The sequence below is a fragment of the Papio anubis genome, chromosome 12, assembly GCF_008728515.1.
Source record: "Papio anubis isolate 15944 chromosome 12, Panubis1.0, whole genome shotgun sequence".
NCBI classification, from domain to species: Eukaryota; Metazoa; Chordata; class Mammalia; order Primates; family Cercopithecidae; genus Papio; species Papio anubis.
In genome coordinates this window covers 90,801,424-90,825,227 of record NC_044987.1, presented here as the reverse complement: position 1 = coordinate 90,825,227, position 23,804 = coordinate 90,801,424, and the positions used below count along the sequence as shown (strand labels likewise).

The following is a 23,804-nucleotide window of genomic DNA, read 5'->3' as shown; positions in this document are numbered from 1 at the left end:
ATCAAATGCTTTTTCTGCGTCTATTGAGATCATTTTATGGTTTTTGTTCTTCATTCTGTTGATGTGTTATATCACGCTGTTTGATTGGCATGTGTTGAACCATCCTTGCATCCCTGGGATAAATCCCACCTGATTGTGGTGTATTATCTCTTTAATGTGTTGTTGGGTTTGGTTTGCTAGTATTTTGTTGAGGATTGTTGCATCTGAGCTCACTGGCATTTTGGCCTGTAGTTTCTCTTTTCCTGTGTCTGGTTTGGGCATTAGGGCAATGCTGACCTGAATGAATTAGGAAGAATTCCCTCAATTTCCAGTTTTTTGGAATAGTTTGAGAAGAATTGGTGTTGGTTCTTTTTTATATGTTTGGAAGAATTCAGAGGTAAAGCCATCTGATCCTGGGCTTTTCTTTGTTGGGAGACCTTTTATTACTGGCTTCATCCTATACCAACTTTGTGATGATAATAAGCCAGTTACTTTACTAGTCTTAGGCTTTTTTTTTGTATTGTCTATAAATTGAGGATGATAATAATATCTATCTTACAGAGGTATTATATGTAAATCTTGACATGTTAAGCAGATGTTACAAACTATTATTGATGTATTTTAATAAATTTAATTTGAGAACAGTATATTGTAGCCTAGGCCTAAGGGTTAGGCTATTAGTTGAGAAATGCATGATACATAGTTGTGACAGTTAAATAGGAAGGACAGATATTATAAATATTTTAGATGAATAATATTTTAAAATTTTATATAGCTTTAAAAAATCTTTAAATGGTACTTTATGCTGTTGTTTCATAGTATGTCTGTGTTCCTTCTGTTACATCAATAGTTAATAACTCACAAATGAATGTAACTTTATAAAGTACTTTGACATATGTTGCTGAATTTGATTCTAAGAATCATTCTATGAGAGATTATTTCTACTAGGCCCCAGAGAGGTTAAGTAGTTTGTTGAAGATTATACAAGTTAGTAAAAGAACCAGTGTGAAACTTGAATCTCCATATTCCTATTCTAGTGATTTCTCCATTATTTTCTATTACATGGCAAGAAGTAATATATAGCAAGGAACAAATGTGAAAAACTATTATTAGTCCTTTCAAAGAGTTACTATCTTTTTTAAGCATCTGCCTTAATAGAAGAAATAACCAAAACATGGAAGGGGACAGACTAATTTAGAATCTACTAATTATATAATTCATATATAGACTTAGTGGCATTTGAATATAAACTTTGGTAAATCTAAATATTTAGTGGCTGCAATTTGCCATAATATCATTAGTAGAACTGATAATAAACTCTTGCTTTCCTGCACCAAATTGTATTAGGCACTTAGTACATTTTGGGTGATTGTAAAATATTTTACAATAGAGCTGTTTCTTAAATGTTTTTAAATAGTATTGATCATGAAACTTTTTGAAATTTACCATCAGGCCAATGGTGGCAGAGTCTACATAGAACTATGCTTCGTGGTGTTCTGGGGAAAACCTTTCGACTTGTTGGCTATACTATTCAGTATGGCTGTATAGCTCATTGTGCTTTTGAATACGTTGGTGGTGTTGTCATGGTAAGTTTTTATGTTCAAGAATATTCATCTTAAATATATACTTCTTTTCAAATGGAAGGAAAATGTGTTTTTCCTTTTATTATAGTTGAAGTTATTTAATTATTAAAATGTGAAAGTTAAAACATAAAATATTTCTAAATATTGGAATAATAAGAGAGTGAGAAGGTATAAGGACCGTTACTTAAATATTTTCTGTATTCTGTTTCTAATGGGCACAAAAGGTCCTTTTGAATAGTAGAACAATAATAGTCGTTACCATTTATTGAATCCTATTTACTGTGTTTCAGGATATGTTTGATGTTTTACACTTACTAATTTAATCTTTTACACTTCTTTGAGATACTTATTAGTAATCCAGTATACACATGAGGAAATGAATTGAGAAAGCTTAAGTAAGTTACTTGTTCCAGATCCCACAGTTAGTAAGTAACTTGAAATTTCAACACATATTTGTCCAGTTTTCAAAATTCCAGCTCATTACCACCATGTTTAACTGTAATTAAAACAAACTAATAATCTGTAATTAAGACAGATTATTCTGCCTAATGTCTATATTAAAATGTTAAAGTTGTTCCCTGTCCCCAACTAATACTTGTTCTTAATATTGTAGTGGGAAACTATGAACTGTGGTTGTTGATTCAAACCTTTTGTCATGTAAAGAACAAATTGATTGACCAGCTAGTCAGTTTTTTTAAATTGTTGTTATTACTGTTGTTTTTGTTTTTTTAAATTAGGTTTACTTTATCAGATTGATAGTCACGTAACTTCCAGTTAAGATGGAGTAATGGAAATATATATGTTTAACTCAAATTTCCCTTTTTTTTTGAGACAGGGTCTTGCTCTGTTGCCTGGGCTGGAGTGCAATCGAGTGATCTCAGTTCACTGCAGCCTCCGCCTCCTGGGCTCAAAACAGTTCTCGTGCCTCAGCCTCCCAAGTAACTGGGACTACAGGGGTGCAACACCACGCCTGGCTAATTGTTGTATTTTTAGTACAGATGGCGTTTCACCATGTTGTCCAGGCTGGGCACGAACTCCTGGCGTCAAGTGATCTGCCTACCTTGGCTTCCCAAAGTTCTGGTTTTATAGGTATGAGCCACTGTACCTGGCTGAAACTTGCCACCTTGATTTTTTGTAAGTTAGATTGGTACTTACAAAGGTAGCAAACAAACTGTAATCATATTTCTTCTTATTTCTGCCTGAGTAGGAACTTTTGAGTAAAAAGTTTTATTTACAAGTAGAGTAAATGGAGACTGTAGTATTTAGATTTTTAAGGTGGCAATGATAATTTTTTCTGATTCTGAGGTAGAGGTTGAGTATCCCTTATGAGAAATACTTGGGACCAGAAGTGTTATGGATTTTAGATTTTTTTGAATTTTGGAATATTTGCATATATATAATGAGATATTTTGGGGATGGGACCCAAGTCTGAACACAAAATTCATTTGTATTTCATATGTACCTTGTATGCATAGCCTGAAGGTAATGTTATATGCTATTTTAAAGAATTTTGTACATGAAACAAAAATTTTGACTGCATGTTGGCTATGATGCATCCCATGGGGTCAGGTATGGAATTTACCGTTTGTGGTATCATGTAGACTCTCAGAACATTTCAGATTTTAGAGCATTTAAAATTTCAGACTTTTTATTAGGGATACTCAACCTGTATATATCAAGATTATGGTTTTGAGACATACAAATAGGAAAACCTTTGATTGCTTTATTGTAAAGATGGGGTCTCTTTAGGTTGCCAGGTTTGGTCTTGAACTCCTGTCCTCAAGTCTTTCTTCCAAAGTTTTGGAATTACAGGTGTGAGCCACCATGCCTAGCCCTGAAAATCTTTAAAGTCCATGTCTTCATACTAGTATTTTTCAGTAGAAAATTTAAGTTGTAGCCCCATGAAATGAGTAAGCTATTCTCTTGGAAGAGGAAGATGGGCATAAGCTCATTGAGAATAGTTTAATACCATTTAGTAAATCATCATCATGTTCACTGGATTATATCTGATAGTAATAAGAAAATGAATCATTCTCCCATTCATTCAACCAATATGTATGGTTTATCAATTTTGTACCAAACATTGTTCTTGGCTTTGGTTATATAGCTGGGAACATGAGAGAGATCTCTGCCCTCATAGAACTGACATTCTATAGGGTGGCCTAAATTTGGAAACATAGGTAGTTTGTTTTATTCAGGCATTATAATGTGAAATCAATAATCCATTTATAACATATTTTTCTATATTTCCAGACTTAGTGGCTACTCTAGAGTTGAACTTATTTGAGAACTGCCAGATTTTCATGAATCATGCCCCAAGCTTTAAGAACATTTGCTTGATTTTCTTTCTTTTAAGCCTGCTCAAATGATTTATGTTAAATTTAAAAGAGATTTTGAATTTAGATTACAAATTACCTCTCTTTTCAGTGTTCTGGACCATCAATGGAGCCTACAATTCAAAATTCAGATATTGTCTTTGCAGAAAATCTTAGTCGACATTTTTATGGTATCCAAAGGTAAATTTCTGTCATGGATATATTAAATTTACAGTGAAAATATATACACACATTATGTCTTTTCTGCAATTCCTTAACTTCATCTTTAAAAACTGTTCCATAAATAAACATGTTAATAACCAGCTAGTTAAAATTTTGAGTCAAATATTTTCTTTCAGTTTGAGAAATTTTAATAGTTTCTCAAACATATGCAGTCTCCTGGGTCATTGTATCTCTTGCGTCATTGTGAAAAATAATTAACAGTCCCTTACAATATACATGTAAGCTTAACTTGTTTTTATTGGGTTTTAGAATGTTTTCAGTTAAGAACTAGGAACTTAGGTATTACATTACAGATCCAAATCAATGTTTTTGTTCTTTAATTTTAAAAATAATCCTGTAGTTCTATTGATTGCTATCTTATTCTCTATGTATAGCCTATGATGACTGTTTGATGGTTTTTATTTTTTTAAATTTTCTGATACACATTTTTTGAGATGAGGTCTTGCTCTGGCTCCCAGGCTGGAGTGCAGTGACACGATCTCAGCTCCCTGCAGTCTCAACCTCCTGGGCTCCAGTGATCCTTCCCCTCAGTCTCCCAAGTAGCTGTGACTACAGGTATATACACCACGCCCAGATAATTTTTGTAGTTTTTGTAGAGACTGGGTTTCGCCATGTTGCCCAGGCTGGTCTCAAACTCCTGAGCTCAAGCAATCCGCTCACCTCAGCCTGCCAAAGTGTTGAGATTACAGGTGTGAGCCACCATGCTCAGCCCATTTGATGATTTTTAGATTACATCATTGTATATAGCTGAGAACCAGGAATTGTATATATTATGAGTCTCCTGATTAATTATATTAACTTGAATAACTCCTGGGCAAATATTGTTTGTCACTAAACCTTTTAAAGTCCTATTTCACGGGAGGCTGAGGCAGGAGAATTGCTTGAACCTGGGAGATGGAGGTTGCAGTGAGCCAAGATCATGCCACTGCACTCCAGCCTGGGTGACAGAGCAAGACTCCTTCCCCCCAAAAAATAATTTAAAAATCCTATTTCAAATGGTGGTTCCAATCCTTGTGATACCCTTTATTCCAGTTAACTCTATGAGAATGATCTCTTCCAAATGAATGTCAAGTATTAATAATTTAATATATTTTCTAAAGAGCACCTCTCTGATATCCTAAAATTTTGAGTCCATTTGTTTTTTATAATTCTGAAAAAATTCTATGCCTGCTTTCATTTCAGTAAACTACAAATTTGATTCCCTTGAGCTAGTATTTAGTTTATGGCATAATAAGTAGGTCTGGCACTTCTCTTTCACTGTTCACCTTTGCTATAACCTATTGCACAGTACTGAAAATTGTTAAGAATACATTTCTTCACATTTATTGATCTTTCACCAGCCTTAGATTCTGCAGATAAACTCTCTTGGTCAAGCTGTATAGTTTGGCATGCTCCCTAGGTAATTCTTCTTCAAATCTTTTACCGATAACAACTTCTATATACTTAATTGTAGATATAGGAGTTATAAAATAAAACTTATACAATAGATTGTGTTGTTGCTCCCTTTTCTTTTTAACTTATATCAAATTATCTTTATATAGCCTTTGAATTAACTGGAGACCTAGCCTCATGATGTAGCATGAAAACAAGCGTCTGTGTTCCATGCCAGTGACATAATTTTATTCACAATAATCCTTGGGCATCCTGAATGAGGAGCTGAACTTGTTGGCTGAATAGTTTTTGAATACACAGCTTGATATTTTTTAAACAATTACTCGTTGCATTCAGATAAGTGAAACAAATAACTACATTCAGTAAATGAATTCATATTCTTTGAAGATCTTATTTTGTACTCTATTCATCCAGGTTACAGGACAGCTCAAAATCTGGCATTTATGAGATATACCAAAGTAACTTTTAGAGCCAAGGTAGCCAGCTGGTAACTTTTACTTAAAAAATATTACTGTCCTGAGTATTCTCTTTCTTTTACCCGCAGCACAGAACTCAAGATTTCAGGGGAATATTTGACTCCTGGTAAGGGGTCCTGTTGTTGGCTGCCTGTTTCTAAATGTAAAATAACCTTCCATTTAGGCAAGAGTAAAAGTTTGCATATCTAGTATCTAAAGCACATGGATGTCTCTTCAGTCAGCTGCAGAGAACACTCAACCTTGAGACAGTCAAATTTTTACTACTGCTTATTCTTTCAATAAATAGTAGTGAGCACCTAATTTATAAGATGTACCGTACATTATAGAGAATATTAAGATTAATGAGATATTGACACTAGTTTTCAAAAGCTTACTGTGTAGTAGAATAAGTTGTTTATAAATATGAGAAAATTTTAATAAGCTTCCTTTTAAAACTATTTGAAGGAGTTAAGAATCCAAGGGATATGTATTTTGATCTAAATGCTATGCATATGTCTAGTTAGACTACCAGAAATAAAGTTTATGTTAATACTACTTTCTACAAAAACAGCATGACTGAATTATGATTTCTATGTTGCCATTCGAGTGCAAAGTTTGTTTTAAGGGTCATATTGATTATTTGATCAAAGAACTTAAGCTTCATTAAACACCCATGGAAAAACGTCTCTTCCTCCAAAGCTACCCAAAATCAACTTTGATGGTGTGTTACAATTTTTGCAAATTTGTTCATCTGAACAGATCCACTGACATGGTTCTAGTTGTTTAGAAAGAAAATACCGTATTCTATTTTCAAAAGAAGGCAACATCCAAATTATAGAATGTAATGATTTGCTACCTTTCAACTCTTACCAAGAATAGCCTCAAGAGATCATCATTGTAAATACTATTTCTGCACTTTCTGTAAAATTTCCGATAATGGTATCTTTCATTCTGTTATATAAGAATGTTTCTTGTGAATTTCTCTTTGATTTAGTTTTTAGGGAAAATTTTGTCTTACCTCCCAAACTGTTATTTTATTAAGTAATGATTTCCATGTAACTGGTCTTAATTTCTTCTGACTTGGCTCCCAAAGAGTTTAGAACCCATTTTAATGCTTCTATAGAGCAGTTACTAGGTTTCTGATTTCATCATCATTTTCCTTTTATTCTTATGACTTTTAATACTATTTTGACATATGCTTATTTTATTATAAGTAACATTAAACTATTTCTGGAACTAGGTACAATTAATAAGTAAATATGTTAAATCCTTTTAAATGTGTGTTAGTCAACAGAATTCACATATTGCTCGTTTTATGCAGAAAGAGCATTGTGTTCTGTTTGACTGTGGTCATTAGTCCTAGGTTCTGTCTTCTTCCTTTCCACTCTTTAGGATCTTTCTTATTTTTTATTACCAAATAGATTGTCAGTTCTTCTTATCATAAATCATGTCTTCTGTATGTAATCAGACCCTTATTGGTTTTATATGTTTGATGTCTCATTTTATTTTTCAGAGTGTATATTTGGGCAACTTTTAGCATTTTATTTTGTTGTATCTTTTGATTTTTGTTCTCAAATATAAGTTCTTTTGATATAGGTTATAGGACTTATATGCTATCATTCCTCAATTATTTGAGTTCTAGGGAAGTTCTAGGGAAACATGGATGATGTTTTTACCTTTTTAGTGTACCCTAAAGTCAATCAGTGCTACTGCCTGGACAGCAATATTTGTTTACTTAATTTGTTAGTATTTATATGGAATTGTGTGGAGGGTTTTTTGTTTGTTTGTTTGTTTTGGTTCATTTGGGGTTTTTCTTGGTGTTTGTTTGTTTGTTTTTTTGAGACATGGTCTCAGTCTGTTGCCCATGGTGGCACGATCAGAGCTTACTGTAGCCATGAACTCCTGGTTTCAAGCAATCCCCTTGCCGTAGCCTCCCAAAGTGCTGAGATTATAGTTGTGAGCCACTGTACCTGGCCTATATAGAATTGCTTTCCCACAATTTTGGTTCTAAGAATTTGGACACAGGAGTAAAGCATAGTGGATACAATGCAAAAAGATAATTCTTGTGGAATTATCTGAAAGTTTAGAATCTTCTGAAATTATCAGAAATTTTAGATAGCCTTTTCATCACTCTTATTGTTGGATCCTCACCCAAAGTATTCAGTCGCAAAGGTTCTCAAAACCAGTAAATGTATGGAAGAGTCAGTATATGAGAGGATAAAGGTTATGGCTTTGTTTAAGTTGCCTTATAAAAGTATTAAAGCAGTGCCATGCATGTGTTTATGCTTAATAAATAATACAGACATTTCTTTGACTTTTCCCCCTCAGAGGTGACATTGTGATTGCAAAAAGCCCAAGTGATCCAAAATCAAATATTTGTAAAAGAGTAATTGGTTTGGAAGGAGACAAAATCCTCACCACTAGTCCATCAGATTTCTTTAAAAGCCATAGTTATGTAAGTAACATTTCAATTATGTTATTTTTTGGTGTCATAATTGATTAACATTAACTGAATGCTGACAAAAGAAAATAATGTTTATTCATATTTTGAATGTAAGAAAAAATGCATCCAGTAGAATTTAAATATATTTATATCAAGAACAATTCAGCCATTATATTTTATATATTTTAGTTACTTTTAAAATCTACATAAACATCGCAATAATTGTTACAGGCAAAATTTACCAGTGGATGCTAAAATTATTGGAAAAAAGTTTGAGAAGAAATAGAACTTTGCATAATCTTAAAGTATCTCTCCCAAGATATTTATTACAAAGGGAAAAAACCTTAGAGGTGAAACCTGTCAGGCACCACTTTAACTGAGTTATCTTCATCATCATAACATGATATATCAACATAATGTAGCCTCTGATTGAAGCATCAAGAAGGGCACTTGCAGGAAAAAAAAGTTACAACCTCAGTCTACTCATGAGAAAACATAAGACAATTCCAAACTGAGGGTCATTCTACAATATAACTGACCAATACTCTTCAAAAATGTCAAAGTCATAAAAAACACGGAAAGATTGAGGCCCTGTCATATATTGGAGCAGACAAAGGAGACATGATAACTAAATGCATTTGGGATCCTGGCTTAGAAAGATTTTCCACTATTAGTGGGAAGTCTGACAAAATCAAATAAACCCTATGCTTTATTTTTTTTTAACATCCTATTTAAATTTTGATAATCAAAATTGTGTATATTGAAATTGTATACAACCACTTTGCTTGTACAGCTAGAAAAAGTGCAAGAATAGTAAAATGGAAGAATGAAGAGTAGATACAATGTGTTAGCTCCTTTCACCAATCACATGGCTTCTGTAACAGAGCTTAGGGGAAGAGATGGCCTTTTGTTTACTCAGCATATACTCTTCTTACTTTAATAATTATAGCTTAATTTTCTGCTTTACTGTACATCTTCTGTGTCACTATCAAATTATTGATGCAGCTGTTAACTAACATTATCTCTGTATTCATCCTCAATGTAAACAGACAACTGAATAATGACATTATCATCATAAATTTATTTTGAACCATAATAGCCTCTGATTGCCCTATAAGTAAGTTTGATCAATAGACTGTTAAATAATCAATCTTATTTATTTACCATTTGTAATAGACTATGGTTCAGCTGTACAAGTGCTTTTGATGTTTATTACTACAATGCTAAATACACAGTAATTGTTACCTTATGGTGATAACAGTGTTAAAGATGATAGTGTGCTGTCAGGTAACATATTTTTCTACTATTGCTTTCATCATGGACACTGTATCCTCTTCTCCTTAAAAAATGTTAGATTTTCCATGTAATTTCACCTTCATATGACTATTAGCATTTCCTGAGATATTCTAGTCACTTCTGAATTGCTTTAGCATCATGTATGTACTTGAAACCAGAAATGATATCAACAGACAGAACAACAGAGCAAATAAATACCGTATCGTTGTTGTCGATTTCTTTTTAAGAGTTATTAGAGGAGGATGTCAGTACAAAAGGATTCAGATGAAGTCTCTGCTAAGTAATCAGAGAAGATAACCAGCACTGTAAGATGTAAATTTTTTAAATGTTCTATTCAAGGAAAATATTCATTGAGTTTTGTTTTTGTTTTTAATTGACACAAAATAATTGTACATTATTTATGGGGTATAGTGTGATGTTTCAATACTAATATACATTGTATAAACATGAAATTAGTATATTTAGCATATCTATCACCTCATGTATTTTTTTTTATTATACTTTAAGTTCTAGGGTACATGTGCATAACGTGCAGGTTTGTTACATATGTATACTTGTGCCATGTTGGCGTGCTGCACCCATCAACTCGTCAGCACCCATCAGCTTGTCATTTACATCAGGTATAACTCCCAATGCAATCCCTCCCCCTTCCCTCCTCCCCATGATAGGCCCCAGTATATGATGTTCCCCTTCGAGGAGTCCAAGTGATCTCATTTCAGTTCCCACATATGAGTGAGAACATGCGGTGTTTGGTTTTCTGTTCTTGTGATAGTTTGCTGAGAATGATGGTTTCCAGCTACATCATGTCCTAAAGGACACAAACTCATCCTTTTTTATGGCTGCATAGTCTTCCATGGTGTATATGTGCCACATTTTCTTAATCCAGTCTGTCACTGATGGACATTTGGATTGATTCAAGTCTTTGCTATTGTGGGAATAGTGCATAATAAACAGGCGTGTGCATGTCTTCTTTATAGCAGCATGATTTATAATAATCCTTTGGGTATATACCCAGTAATGGGATGGCTAGGTCATATGGTACTTCTAGTTCTAGATCCTTGAGTCGCCATACTGTTTTCCAGAATGGTTGAACTAGTTTACAATCCACCAACAGTGTAAAAGTGTTCCTATTTCTCCATCTCTCCCTGTTGTTTCCCTTTTTAATGATTGCCATTCTACAACTGGTGTGAGATGGTATCTCTCATTGTGGTTTTGATTTGCATTTCTCTGATGGCAAGTGATGAGCATTTTTCATGTGCCTGTTGGCTGTATGAATATCTTCTTTTTTTTTTTTTTTTTTTTTTTTTTAATTTATTTATTATTATTATACTTTAAAGTTGTAGGAGTACATGTGCATAACATGCAGGTTTTGTTACATATGTACATGCTTGTGCCATGTTGGTCTGCTGCACCCATCAACTCGTCATTTACATCAGGTATAACTCCCAATGCAATCCCTCCCCTCCCCTCCCCATGATAAGGCCCGGTGTGTGTGATGTTCCCCTTCCTGAGTCCAAGTGATCCTGGATTGTTCAGTTCCACCTATGAGTGAGAACATCGCGATTTGGTTTCTGTTCTTGTGATAGTTTGCTAGAATGATGGTTTCCAGCTGCATCATGTCCTACAAGGGCATAAACTCATCCTTTTTATGGCTGCATAGTAGTATTCCATGGTGTATATGTGCCACATTTTTCTTAATCCAATCTGTCACTGATGGACATTTGGGTTGATTCAAGTCTTTGCTATTGTGAATAGTGCTGCTGGAATAAACATCACGTGTGCATGTGTCTTTATAGCAACATAATTTATAATCCTTTGGGTATATCCCCAGTAATGGGATGGCTGGGTCATATGGTGCATCTAGTTCTAGATCGCTTGAGGAATGCGCCATACTGTTTTCCATAATGGTTGAACTAGTTTTACAATCCCACACCAACAGTGTAAAGTGTTCTATTTCTCCCACATCCTCTCAGCACCTGTTGTTTCCTGACTTTTAATGATACATGCATTCTAACTGGTGTGAGATGGTATCTCATTGTGAAGTTTTGATTTGCATTTCTCTGATGGCCAGTGATGATGAGCATTTTTCATATGTCTGTTGGCTGTATGAATGTCTCTTTTGAGAAATGTCTGTTCATATCCTTTGCCCACTTTTGATGGGGTTGTTTGTTTTCTTGTAAATTTGTTGGAAGGTTCTTTGTAGGTTCTGGATATTATTTTGTCAGATGAGTAGATTACAAAAATTTTCTCCCATTCTGTAGGTTGCCTGTTCACTCTGATGGTAGTTTCTTTTTGCTGTGCAGAAGCTCTTTAGTTTAATTAGATCCCATTTGTCAATTTTGGCTTTTTTGCTGCCGTTGCTTTTGGTGTTTTAGACATGAAGTCTTTGCCCATGCCTATGTCCTGAATATGGTACTACCTATAGGTTTTTTCCTCTAGGATTTTTATGGTATTAGGTCTAACATTTAAAAGTCTCTAATCCATCTTGAGATTATTTTCGTATAAGGAGTAAGGAAAGGATCAGTTCCAGCTTTCTACTTATGGCTGTAATTTTCAACACCATTTATTAAAATAGGGAGTCCTTTCCCCATTTCTTGTTTCTCTCAGGTTTGTCAAAGATCAGATGGCTGTAGATGTGTGGTATTATTTCTGAGGACTCTGTTCTGTTCCATTGGTCTATATCTCTGTTTTGGTACCAGTACCATGCTGTTTTGATTTACTGTATGCTGTAGTATAGTTTGAAGTCAGGTAAGCGTGATACCTCCAGCTTTGCTCTTTGACTTAGGATTGTCTTGGAATCGCGGGCTCTTTTGGTTCATATGAACTTCAAAGCAGTTTTTTCCAATTCTGTGAAGAAACTCATTGGTAACGATGGGGATGGCATTGAATCATAAAATTACCTTGGGCAGTATGGCCATTTCCGCGATATTGATTCTTCCTATCCATGAGCATGGTATGTTCTTCCATTTGTTTGTGTCCTCTTTTTATTTCACTGACAGTGGTTTGTAGTTCTCCTTGAAGGTCCTTTACATCCTTGTAAGTTGGATTCCCTAGGTGATTCTCTTTGAAGCAATTGTGAATGGAAGTTCATTCATGATTTGGCTCTGTGTTTGTCATTATTGGTGTATAATAAGAATGCTTGTGATTTTGCACATTGATTTTGTATCCTGAGACTTTGCTGAAGTTGCTTATCAGCTTAAGGAGATTTGGGGAGCTGAGACAATGGGGTTTTCTAAATATACAATCATGTCATCTGCAAGCAGGGACAATTTGACTTCTTCTTTTCCTAACGAATACCCCTGATTTCTTTCTCTTGCCCTAATTGCCCTAGCCAGAACTTCCAACACTATGTTGAATTAAATTGGTGAGAGAGAACATCCTGTCTTGTGCCAGTTTTCAAAGGGAATTTTTTCAGTTTTTGCCCATTCAGTATGATATTGGCTGTGGGTTTATCATAAATAGCTCTTATTATTTTGAGTGCGTTCCATCAATACCGAATTTATTGGCGTTTTTAGCATCGAAGGGCTGTTAATTTTGTCAAAAGCCTTTTCTGCATCTATTGAGATAATCATGTGGTTCTTTTCTTTGGTTCTGTTTATATGCTGGATTATGTTTATTGATTTGCGAATGTTGAACCAGCCTTGCATCCCAGGGATGAAGCCCTTGATCATGGTGGATAAGCTTTTGATGTGTTGTTGAATCCGGTTTGCCAGTATTTTGGTGAGGATTTTTGCATCGATGTTCATCAGGATATTGGTCTAAAATTCTCTTTTGTTGTGTGTCTGCCAGGCTTTGGTATCAGGATGATGTTGGCCTCATAAAATGAGTTAGGGAGGATTCCCTCTTTTTCTATTGATTGGAATAGTTTCAGAAGGAATGGTACCAACTCCTCCTCATGCCTCTGGTAGAATTCAGCTGTGAATCCATCTGGTCCTGGACTTTTTTTGGTTGGTAGGCTATTATTAATTATTGCCTCAATTTCAGAGCCTACTATTGTGAATTTTATTCGGGATTCAACTTCTTCTGGTTTGAATCTTGGAAAGTGTAGGGTCAGAAATTATCCATTTCTTCTAAGGTTTTCCAGTTTATTTGCGTAGAGGTGTTTATAGTATTCTCTGATGGTAGTTTGTATTTCTGTGAGATTAGGTGGTGATATCCCTTTATCATTTTTAATTGCGTCGTTGATTCTTCTCTCTTTTCTTCTTTATTAGTCTTGCTAGTGGTCTGTCAATTTTGTTGATCTTTTCAAAAACCAACTCCTGGATTCATTGATTTTTTGGAGGGTTTTTGTGTCTCTATCTCCTTCAGTTCTGCTCTGATCTTAGTTATTTCTTGCCTTCTGCTAGCTTTGGAATGTGTTTGCTCTTGCTTCTCTAGTTCTTTTAATTGCGATGTTAGAGTGTCAATTTTTGATCTTTCCTGCTTTCTCTTGTGGGCATTTAGTGCTATAAATTTCCCTCTGCACTGCTTTTAAATGTGTCCCAGAGATTCTGGTATGTTGTATCTTTGTTCTCATTGGTTTCAAGAACATCTTTATTTCATCTGCTCATTTAGTTATGTACCCAGTAGTCATTCAGGAGCAGGTTGTTCAGTTTCCATGTGTAGTTGAGCGGTTTTTGATTGAGTTTCTTAGTCCTGATTCTAGTTTGATTGCACTGGTCTGAGAGAAAGTTTGTTATAATTAATTTCCGTTCTTGTACATTTACTGAGGAGTGCTTTACTTCCAATTATATGGTCAATTTTGGAGTAAGTACGATGTGGTGCTAAAGAAGAATGTATATTCTGTTGATTTGGGGTGGAGAGTTCTATATAGATGTCTATTAGGTCTGCTTGCTGCAGAGATGAGTTCAATTCCTGGTTGTCCTTGTTAACTTTCTGTCTCGTTGATCTGTCTAATGTTGACAGTGGAGTGTTGAAGTCTCCCATTATTATTGTGTATAGAGTCTAAGTCTCTTTGTAAGTCTCTAAGGACTTGCTTTATGAATCTAGGTGCTCCTGTATTTGAGTGCATATATATATTTTAGGATAGTTAGCTCTTCCTGTTGAATTGATCCCTTGACCATTATGTAATGGCCTTCTTTGTCTCTTTGATCTTTGATGGTTTTTAAAGTCTGTTTTATCAGAGACTAGGATTGCAACCCCTGCTTTTTTGTTCTCCATTTGCTTGGTAAATCTTCCTCCATCCTTTATTTTGAGCCTATGTATGTCTCTGCTGTGAGATGGGTCTCTGAATACAGCAGACTGATGGGTCTTGACTCTTTGTATCCAGTTTGCCGTCTGTGTCTTTAATTGGAGCATTTAGTCCATTTACATTTAAAGGTTAGGGTGTTATGTGTGAACTTGATCCTGCCATTATGATATTAACTGGTTATTTTGCTTTCGTTAGTTGATGCAGTTTCTTCTAGCCTCGATGGTCTTTACATTTTGGCATGTTTTGCAATGGCTGGTACCCGGTTGTTCCTTTTCCATGTTGAGTGCTTCCTTCAGGGTCTCTTGTAAGGCCAGGCCTAGTGGTGACAAAATCTCTAAGCATTTGCTTATCTGTAAAAGTTTTATTTCTCCTTCACTTGTAAACTTAGTTTGGCTGGATATGAAAATTCTGGGTTCAAAATTCTTTTCTTTAAGAATGTTGAATATTGGCCCCACTCTCTTCTGGCTTGGAGAGTTTCTGCGAGATCTGCTGAGTCTGATGGGCTTCCCTTTGTGGGTAACCGACCTTTGCACTCTGGCTGCCCTTAAGATTTTCCTTCATTTCAACTTTGGTGAATCTGGCAATTATGTGTCTTGGAGTTGCTCTTCTCGAGGAGCTATCTTTGTGGCTGGATTCTCTGTATTTCCTGGATTTGAATGTTGGCCTGCCCTACTAGGTTGGGGAAGTTCTCTGGATGATATCCTGAAGAGTGTTTTTCCAACTTGGTTCCATTTTCCCCCTCACTTTCAGGCACCCCAATCAGGCCGATTTGGTCTTTTACATAATCGCATACTTCTTGCAGGCTTTTGTTCATTTCTTTTTTCTTCTTTTTTCTTTTGGTTTCTCTTCTCGCTTCATTTCATTCATTTGATCCTCAATGTGATACTCTTTCTTCCAGTTGATCAGTCGGTTACTGAAGCTTGAGCATTTGTCACATTATTTCTGCGTGTCATGGTTTTCATCTCTTTCATTTAGTTTATGACCTTCTCTGCATTAATTAGTCTAGCCGTCAATTCTTCCACTTTTTTCAAGATTTTTAGTTTCTTTAACAGATGCGTAATTCACTCCTTTAGCTCTGAGAAATTTGATGGACTGACCTTCTTCTCTCATCTCGTCAAAGTCATTTTCCGTCCGGCTTTGATCCGTTGCTGGCGATGAGCTGCTCCTTTGCGGGGAGATGTGCTCTTATTTTTGAATTCCAGCTTTTCTGCCCTGCTTTTTCCCATCTTTGTGGTTTTATCTGCCTCTGGTCTTTGATGATGGTGATGTACTGATGGGGTTTTGGTGTAGGTGTCCTTCCTGTTTGATAGTTTTCCTTCTAACAGTCAGGACCCTCAGCTATGAGTCTGTTGGAGATTGCTTGAGGTCCACTCAGACCCTGTTTGCCTGGTATCAGCAGCAGAGGCTGCAGAAGATAGAATATTTCTGAACAGCGAGTGTACCTGTCTGATTCTTGCTTTGAGCTTCCTCTCAGGGTAGCATACTCCACCCTGTGAGGGTGTGGGTGTCAGACTGCCCCTGAAGAGTGGGGATGTCTCCAGTTAGGCTACTCAGGGGTCAGGGACCCCGCGAGGCAGGCAGTCTGTCCCTTCTCAGATCTCAGCCTCCGTGTTGGAGATCACTGCTCTCTTCAGCTGTCAGACAGAGTAGTTTTCGTCTGCAGAGTTTCTGCTGCTTTGTTGTTGTTGTTGTTGTTGTGTGGCTGTGCCCTGTCCCCAGAGGTGGAGTCTACAGAGACAGGCAGGTTTCCTTGGCAGGCTGCTGTGAGCTCCACCCAGTTAAGAGCTTCCCAGCAGCTTTGTTCACCAAGCTATGGCTGAGCCCTCCCCAGCCTGGCTGCTGCCTTGCAGGTAGATCACGAACTGCTGGCTGCTGTGAGGGAGGAGGCTCGTGGGCATGGGACCCCTCCGGCCAGGTGTGGGATATGATCTCCTGGTGTGCCTGTTTGCTTAAAAGCGCCAATATTGGGGTGGGAGTTACCCGATTTTCCAGGTGTTGTGTGTCTCAGTTCCCTGGCTAGGAAAAGGGATTCCCTTCCCCCTTGCGCTTCCCAGGTGTGATGCCTGCAGCCTGCTTCGCTCGCTGGTCGGGCTGCAGCAGCTGACCAGCACCGATGAATCGGCACTCCCCCAGTGAGATGAACCCAGTACACCTCAGTTGAAAATGCAGAAATCACCCGGTCTTCTGTGTGCTGGCTGGGAGTTGGAGACTGGAGCTGTTCCTATTGACCCATCTTGCTCCGCCCTCAGATGTCTTCTTTTGAGAACTGTCTGTTCATCGCTTGCCTACTTTTGATGGGAGTTGTTTTTTCTTGTAAATTTGTTTGAGTTCTTTGTAAGTTCTGGATATTAGCCCTTTGTGAGATGAGTAGATTGCAAATATTTTTTCCCCATTCTGTAGGTTGCCTATTTCACTCTGATGGTAGTTACTTTTTGCTGTGCAGAAGCTCTTTAGTTAATTAGATCCCATTTGTGTCAATTTTGGCTTTTGTTGCCGTTGCTTTTGGTGTTTTTAGATTTGTAAGTCCTTGCCCATGCCTGTGTCCTGAATGGTATTACCTAGGTTTTCTTCTAGGATTTTATGGTATTAGGTCTAACATTTAAGTCTCTAATCCATCTTGAATTAATTTTTGTATAAGGAGTAAGGAAAGGATCAGTTTCAGCTTTCTACTTCACTGACTAGCCAATTTTCAGCACCATTTATTAAATGGGAATCCTTTCCCCCATTTCTTGTTTTCTCAGGTTTGTCAAAGATCAGCTGGCTGTAGATGTGTGGTATTATTATTTCTGAGGACTCTGTTCTACTCCATTGGTCTATATCTCTGTTTTGGTACCAGTACCATGCTGTTTTGGTTACTGTAGCCTTGTAGTATAGTTTGAAGTCAGGTAGTGTGATGCTTCCAGCTTTGTTCTTTTGACTTAGGATTGTCTTGGCAATGCAGGGTCTTTTGGTTCCATATGAACTTTAAAGTAGTTTTCAATTCTGAAAGTCATTTGGTAGCTTGATGGGGATGGCACTGAATCTATAAATTACCTTGGGCAGTATGGCCATTTTCACGATAATGATTCTTCCTGTCCATGAGCATGGTATGTTCTTCCATTTGTTTGTGTTCTGTTTTATTTCACTGGCGATTGGTTTGTAGTTCTCCTTGAAGGGTCCTTTACATCCCTTGTAAAGTTTAGTTCCTAGGTATTTGATTCTCTTTGAAGCAATTGTGAATGGAAGTTCATTCATGATTTGGCTCTGTGTTTGTCTGTTACTGGTGTATAAGAATGCTTGTGATTTTTGCACATTGATTTTTGTATCCTGAGACTTTGCTGAAGTTGCTTATCAGCTTAAGGAGATTTGGGCTGAGACAATGGGGTTTTCTAAATATACAATCATATCACCTGCAAACAGGGACAATTTAACTTCTTCTTTTCTAACTGAATACCCTTTATTTATTTCTTTTGCCTGGCTACCTAGCCAGAACTTCCAACACTATGTTGAATAGAATTGGTGAAGAGCATCCTGTCTTATTGCCAGTTTTCAAAGGGAATTTTTTTCAGTTTTGCCCATTCAGTATGATATTGGCTGGGTTTGTCATAAATAGCTCTTATTATTTTGAGGTATGTTCCATCAATACCGAATTTATTGGCGTTTTTTAGCATGAAGGGGCTCTTGAATTTTGTCAAGGCCTTTTCTGCATCTATTGAGATATTCATGTAGTTTTGTAGTTGGTTCTGTTTATATGCTGGATTACGTTTATTGTCTGGCGTATGTTAGACCAGCCTTGCATCAGGGATGAAGCCCACTTGATCATGGTGGATAAGCTTTTGATGTGCTGCTGGATCCGGTTTGCCAGTATTTTATTGAGGATTTTTACATTGATGTTCATCAGGGATATTGGTCACAAAATGTTGTGTCTCTGCCAGGTTTTGGTATCAGGATGATGTTGGCCTCATAAAATGAGTTAGGGAGGATTCCCTCTTTTCTATTGATTGGAATAGTTTCAGAAGGAATGGTACCAGCTCCTCCTTGTACCTCTGGTAGAATTCAGCTGTGAATCCATCTAGTCTGGACTTTTTTGGTTGGTAAGCTATTAATTATTGCCTCCAATTTCAGAGCCTGCTATTGGTCTATTCAGGGATTCAACTTCTTCCTGGTTTAGTCTTGGAAGAGTGTAAGTGTCAGAAATTATCCATTTATTCTAGGTTTTCGTTTGTAATGTAGAGGTGTTTATAGTATTCTCTGATGGTAGTTTGTATTTCTGTGGAATTGGGTGGTGATACCTCCTTTATCATTTTTATTGCATCTATTTGAGTTCTTCTCTCTTTTCTTCTTTATTAGTCTTGCTAGTGGTCTATCAATTTTGTTGATCTCTTCAAAAACCAACTCCTGGATTCATTGATTTTTTTTGGAGGTTTTGTGTCTCTATCTCCTTCAGTTCTGCTCTGATCTTAGTTATTTCTTGCCTTCTGCTAGCTTTGAATGTGTTTGCTCTTGCTTCTCTAGTTCTTTTTAATTGTGATGTTAGAGTGTCAATTTTAGATCTTTCTTAGCTTTCTCTTGTGGGCATTTAGTGCTATAAATTTCCCTCTACACACTGCTTTAAATGTGTCCCAGAGATTCTGGTATGTTGTATCTTTATTCTCATTGGTTCAAAGAACATCTTTATTTCTGCCTTCATTTCATTATGTACCCAGTAGTCATTCAGAACCCAGGTTGTTCAGTTTTCATGTAGTTGAGGCGGTTTGATTGAGTTTCTTAGTCCTGAGTTCTAGTTTGATTGCACTGTGGTCTGAGGAGACAATTTGTTATAATTTCGTTCTTGTGCATTTTGCTTTGAGGGAGTGCTTTACTTCCAATTATGTGGTCATTTTTGGAATAGGAGTGTGATGTGGTGCTGAGAGGAATTGTATGTTCTGTTGATTTGGGGTGGAGAGTTCTGTAGATGTGTGTGGGTCTACTTGCTGCAGAGATGAGTTCAATTCCTGGATATCCTTTGTTAGCTTTCTGTCTGGGTGATCTGTCTAATGTTGACTGATTATTGGTGTTGAAGTCTCCATTATTGTGTATGGGAGTCTAAGTCTCTTTTAAGTCTCTCTAAGGATTTGCTTTATGAATCTGGGTATCTGTTGGGTGCATATATATTTTAGGATAGTTGAAATAACTGTTGAATTGATCCTTGGCCATTGTGGCCTCCATACATCTCTTTTGATCTTTGATGGTTAAAGTTTGTTTTTATCAGGAGCTAAGTTACAACCCCATTTTTGTTCTCCATTTGCTTGTTAGATCTTCCCTCCATCCCTTTATTTGAGCCTATGTATGTCTCTGCATGTGAGATGAGTCTCCTGAGTGCAAACTGATGGGTCTTGACTCTTTATCCAGTTCCCGCCAGTCTGTTCTTTTAATTGGACATTTAGATCCCGCCCATTTTTAAGGTTAATATTTATTTATGTGTGAACTTGATCCTGCCATTATGATATTAAATATGGTTATTTTTGCTCGTTAGTTGATGCAGTTTTCTTCCTGGCCTCGATGGTCTTTACACATTTTGGCATGTTTTTGCAATGGCTGGTACCAGTTGTTCCTTTCCATGTTAGTGCTTCCTTCAAGGTCTCTTGTAGGCTGCCCTGATGGTGACAAAATCTCTAAGCATTTGCTTATCTGTAAAGTTTTATTTCTCCTTCACTTATGAAACTTAGTTGGCTGGATATGAAATTCTGGGTTCAAATTCTTTTCTTTAAGAATGTTGAATATTGGCCCCCACTCTCTTCTGGCTTGTAGATTTTTTTGCCAAGGAGGTCTGCTGTGAGTCTGATGGGCTTCCTTTGTGGAGTAACCCGACCTTTCTCTCTGGCTGCCCTTAAGATTTTTCCTTCATTTCAACTTTGGTGAATCTGGCAATTATGTGTCTTTGAAGTTGCTCTTCTCGAGGGAGTATCTTTGTATCTCTGTATTTCCTGAATTTGAATGTTGGCCTGCCCTATTAGGTTGGGAAGTTCTCCTGGATAATGTCCTGAAGGAGTGTTTTTCCAACTTGGTTCCACCTCCCCCCTCACTTTCAGGCACCCCAATCGGGCAATAGATTTGGTCTTTTACATAATCCCATACTTCTTGCAGGCTTTTGTTAATTTCTTTTTCTTCTTTTTCTTTAGATTTCTCTTCTCACTTCATTTCATTCATTTGATCCTCAGTGGCTGATACTCTTTCTTCCAGTTGGTCGGTTGGTTACTGAAACATTGCGTTTGTCCGCGTGTTTCTGCCGTGTCATGGTTTTTTATCTGTCGGTGGGTTTATGGCCTTCTCTGCATTGAATTATTCTGGTTATCAATTCTTCCACTCTTTTTCAAGATTTTTAGTTTCTTTGCACTGAATGCGTAATTCCTCCTTTAGCTCTGAAGTTTGAAGACTGAAGCCTTATTCTCTCATCTTGTCAAAGTCATTCTCCGTCCAGCTTTGATCCGTTGCTGGCGACGAGCTGCGTTCCTTTGCAGGGGAGATGTAGCTCTGATTTTTTGAATTTAGCTTTTCTGCCCTGCTTTTTCCCCATCTTTGTGGTTTTATCTGCCTCTGGTCTTTGATGATGGTGGCGTACTGATGGGGTTTTGGTGTGAGAGTGTCCTTCCTGTTAGTTTTCTTTCCCTGGTGAGGACCCTCAGCTAATAGGTCTGTTGGAGATTGCTTGAGGTCTACTCAGACCCTGTTTGCCTGGGTATCAGCAGCAGAGACTGCAGAAGATAGAATATTGCCGAACAGCAAGTGTACCTGTCTGATTCTTGCTTTGGAAGCTCCCTCTCAGGGGTGTACTCCACCCTGTGAGGTGTGGGGTGTCGGTCTGCCCCTAGTGGGGAATGTCTCCCAGTTAGGCTACTCAGGGGTCAGGGACCCACTTGAGCAGGCAGTCTGTCCCTTCTCAGATCTCAACCTCCGTGTTGGGAGATCCACTGCTCTCTTCAAAGCTGTCAGACAGAGTCGTTTGCGTCTGCAGAGGTTTCTGCGGCTTTTGTTGTTGTTGTTGTTTAGCAGTGCCCTGTCCCCGGAGGTGGAGTCTTGTTGTTGTTGTTTAGCTGTGCCCTGTCCCCGGAGGTGGAGTCTACAGAGACTGACAGGCCTCCTTGAGCTGCTGTGAGGTCCACCCAGTTCGAGTTTCCCAGAGGCTTTGTTTACCTACTTAAGCCTCAGCAATGGCGGGCGCCCCTCCCCCAGCCTCACTGCTGCCTTGCAGTTAGATCGCAGACTGCTGTACTAGCAATGAGGGAGGCTCCCTGGGCGTGGGACCCTCCCGGTGAGGTGTGGGATATAGTCTCCTGGTGTGCCCGTTTGCTAAGACCCTTGGTAAAGGGCAGTATTGGGGTGGGAGTTACCCAATTTTCCAGGTGTTATGTGTCTCAGTTCCCCTGGCTAGGAAAAGGGATTCCCTTCCCCCTTGAGCTTTCCAGGTGAGGCAATGCCTCGCCCTGCTTCAGCTCTGGCTGGTCGGGCTGCAGCAGCAATCCCTAGTGAGATGAACCCAGTACCTCAGTTGAAAATGCAGAATTCACCTGTCTTCTGTGTTGCTCGTGTTGGGAGCTGGAGACTGGAGCTGTTCCTATTCGGCCATCTTCCACCTCATGTAGTTTTTATTTCCTTGTAGTGAGAACATTCAACATCCTCTTGGGGTTTTGTTTTGTTTTGTTTTGTTTTGTTTTTTGACATGGTCTTGCTCTGTTGCCCAAGCTGGAGTGCAGTGGCACAATCTCACCTCACTGCAACCTCCTCCTCCAGGGCTCAGATGCTCCTTCCACATCAGTCTTCTGAGTAGCTCCTTCATATACAACACAATATTGTTAACCATAATCACTCTACTGTGTGGTAGAACACCAGTAGGGCATTCTATTACTGAGTTTTTATATATTTGATAAATGTACAAATTACATGACATTGCCATTTTGTTCTGGGTGTATTCCATTCACTTTTGTTAGACAAATTTGTAAGTATACAGTACATCATTCTAATAATCTTGGTCAACACTTATTTTGTACTTCATCCATACTGTTGAGAATCTTTTCAAAGGTTAACTTGTTTAATTTTCACAACAGCAACATGATGAGTAGGTAAGAGTAGTATTTTACTGATAGGTAATCTAAAGAAGGAGGCTAAATAACTTGCCCAATTTCAAACAGTGAGAGGATTGAAACACAAGTAGTGACTTCAGAATCTGTAACCCTCACGATGCCACTACTACTTCTTTCAGAATACACTTTGCCTATTTCTGTTCCCATCTCATCAAATTATACTTACTTTAAAATGTATTTGTCTTTATTATTTTTAAAAAAACACAGGGAAGTATTTCTGATCAGGGGCAGTATTGGTTCTGAAAGAGAAGCCAGTGTTTTTGAGAGTTTGTCCCTTGCCAGTTTTTCTACGCTGGGTTATTCAAGTCCTAAGAATTGTGTAGCTATTACAGAACCACTTTAGCAAATGTGTTCCTTTAATCAAGGTGATTTATAACAAAATTTCATCCAAGTTTGGAGTGCTCTGAGAAGATAGCCAAAATGTTTGCAGGGTCTACCCCTTTTGTCTGTCCCTTTTTTTTAGCTATCTCAGAAGCACACTGGTACAATATTTTATGAAATGAGTTTCTTACCCTTACCTCTGCATCCTCTTAGAAAAATCATTGTTGTTTATAAGATGAAGATATTACCATTCATATCTTGATTGAGCTGCTTAATAAAATGAACAATATTAAAATATGTTTTGAATTCCAGACTAAGAAAGTTTATTCTTGTATGTAGGTGCTTCAGAAAGCCAAACACCAAAATTCTTCATTGGAATCTAGCCTGTAGAGTTTAGCATGTCAAAGAAATAGCCTTGTTTGTAGGTTGGCAGAAAAGAACATAAACAAATCATTGGTTAAGTGATGTAGTGATGTGGGATCATTTT

General features: G+C 37.4%; 1 protein-coding gene across 7 annotated transcripts in view; it reads left to right on the top strand.

Annotated features, from left to right (window-relative positions):
- Positions 1–23,804, top strand: part of IMMP1L (inner mitochondrial membrane peptidase subunit 1) — a 92,189-nt gene that overhangs the window by 46,859 nt on the left and 21,526 nt on the right. For all 7 annotated transcript variants that reach the window (XM_021926823.1, XM_009186373.3, XM_031653930.1 and 4 more), the window contains 3 exons: positions 1,432–1,565; positions 3,990–4,078; positions 8,296–8,422. In XM_021926823.1, the coding sequence (XP_021782515.1) occupies positions 1,461–1,565; positions 3,990–4,078; positions 8,296–8,422 (321 nt within the window). In that variant the 5' untranslated portion in view covers positions 1,432–1,460. The remainder of the gene's footprint in view (positions 1–1,431; positions 1,566–3,989; positions 4,079–8,295; positions 8,423–23,804) is intronic.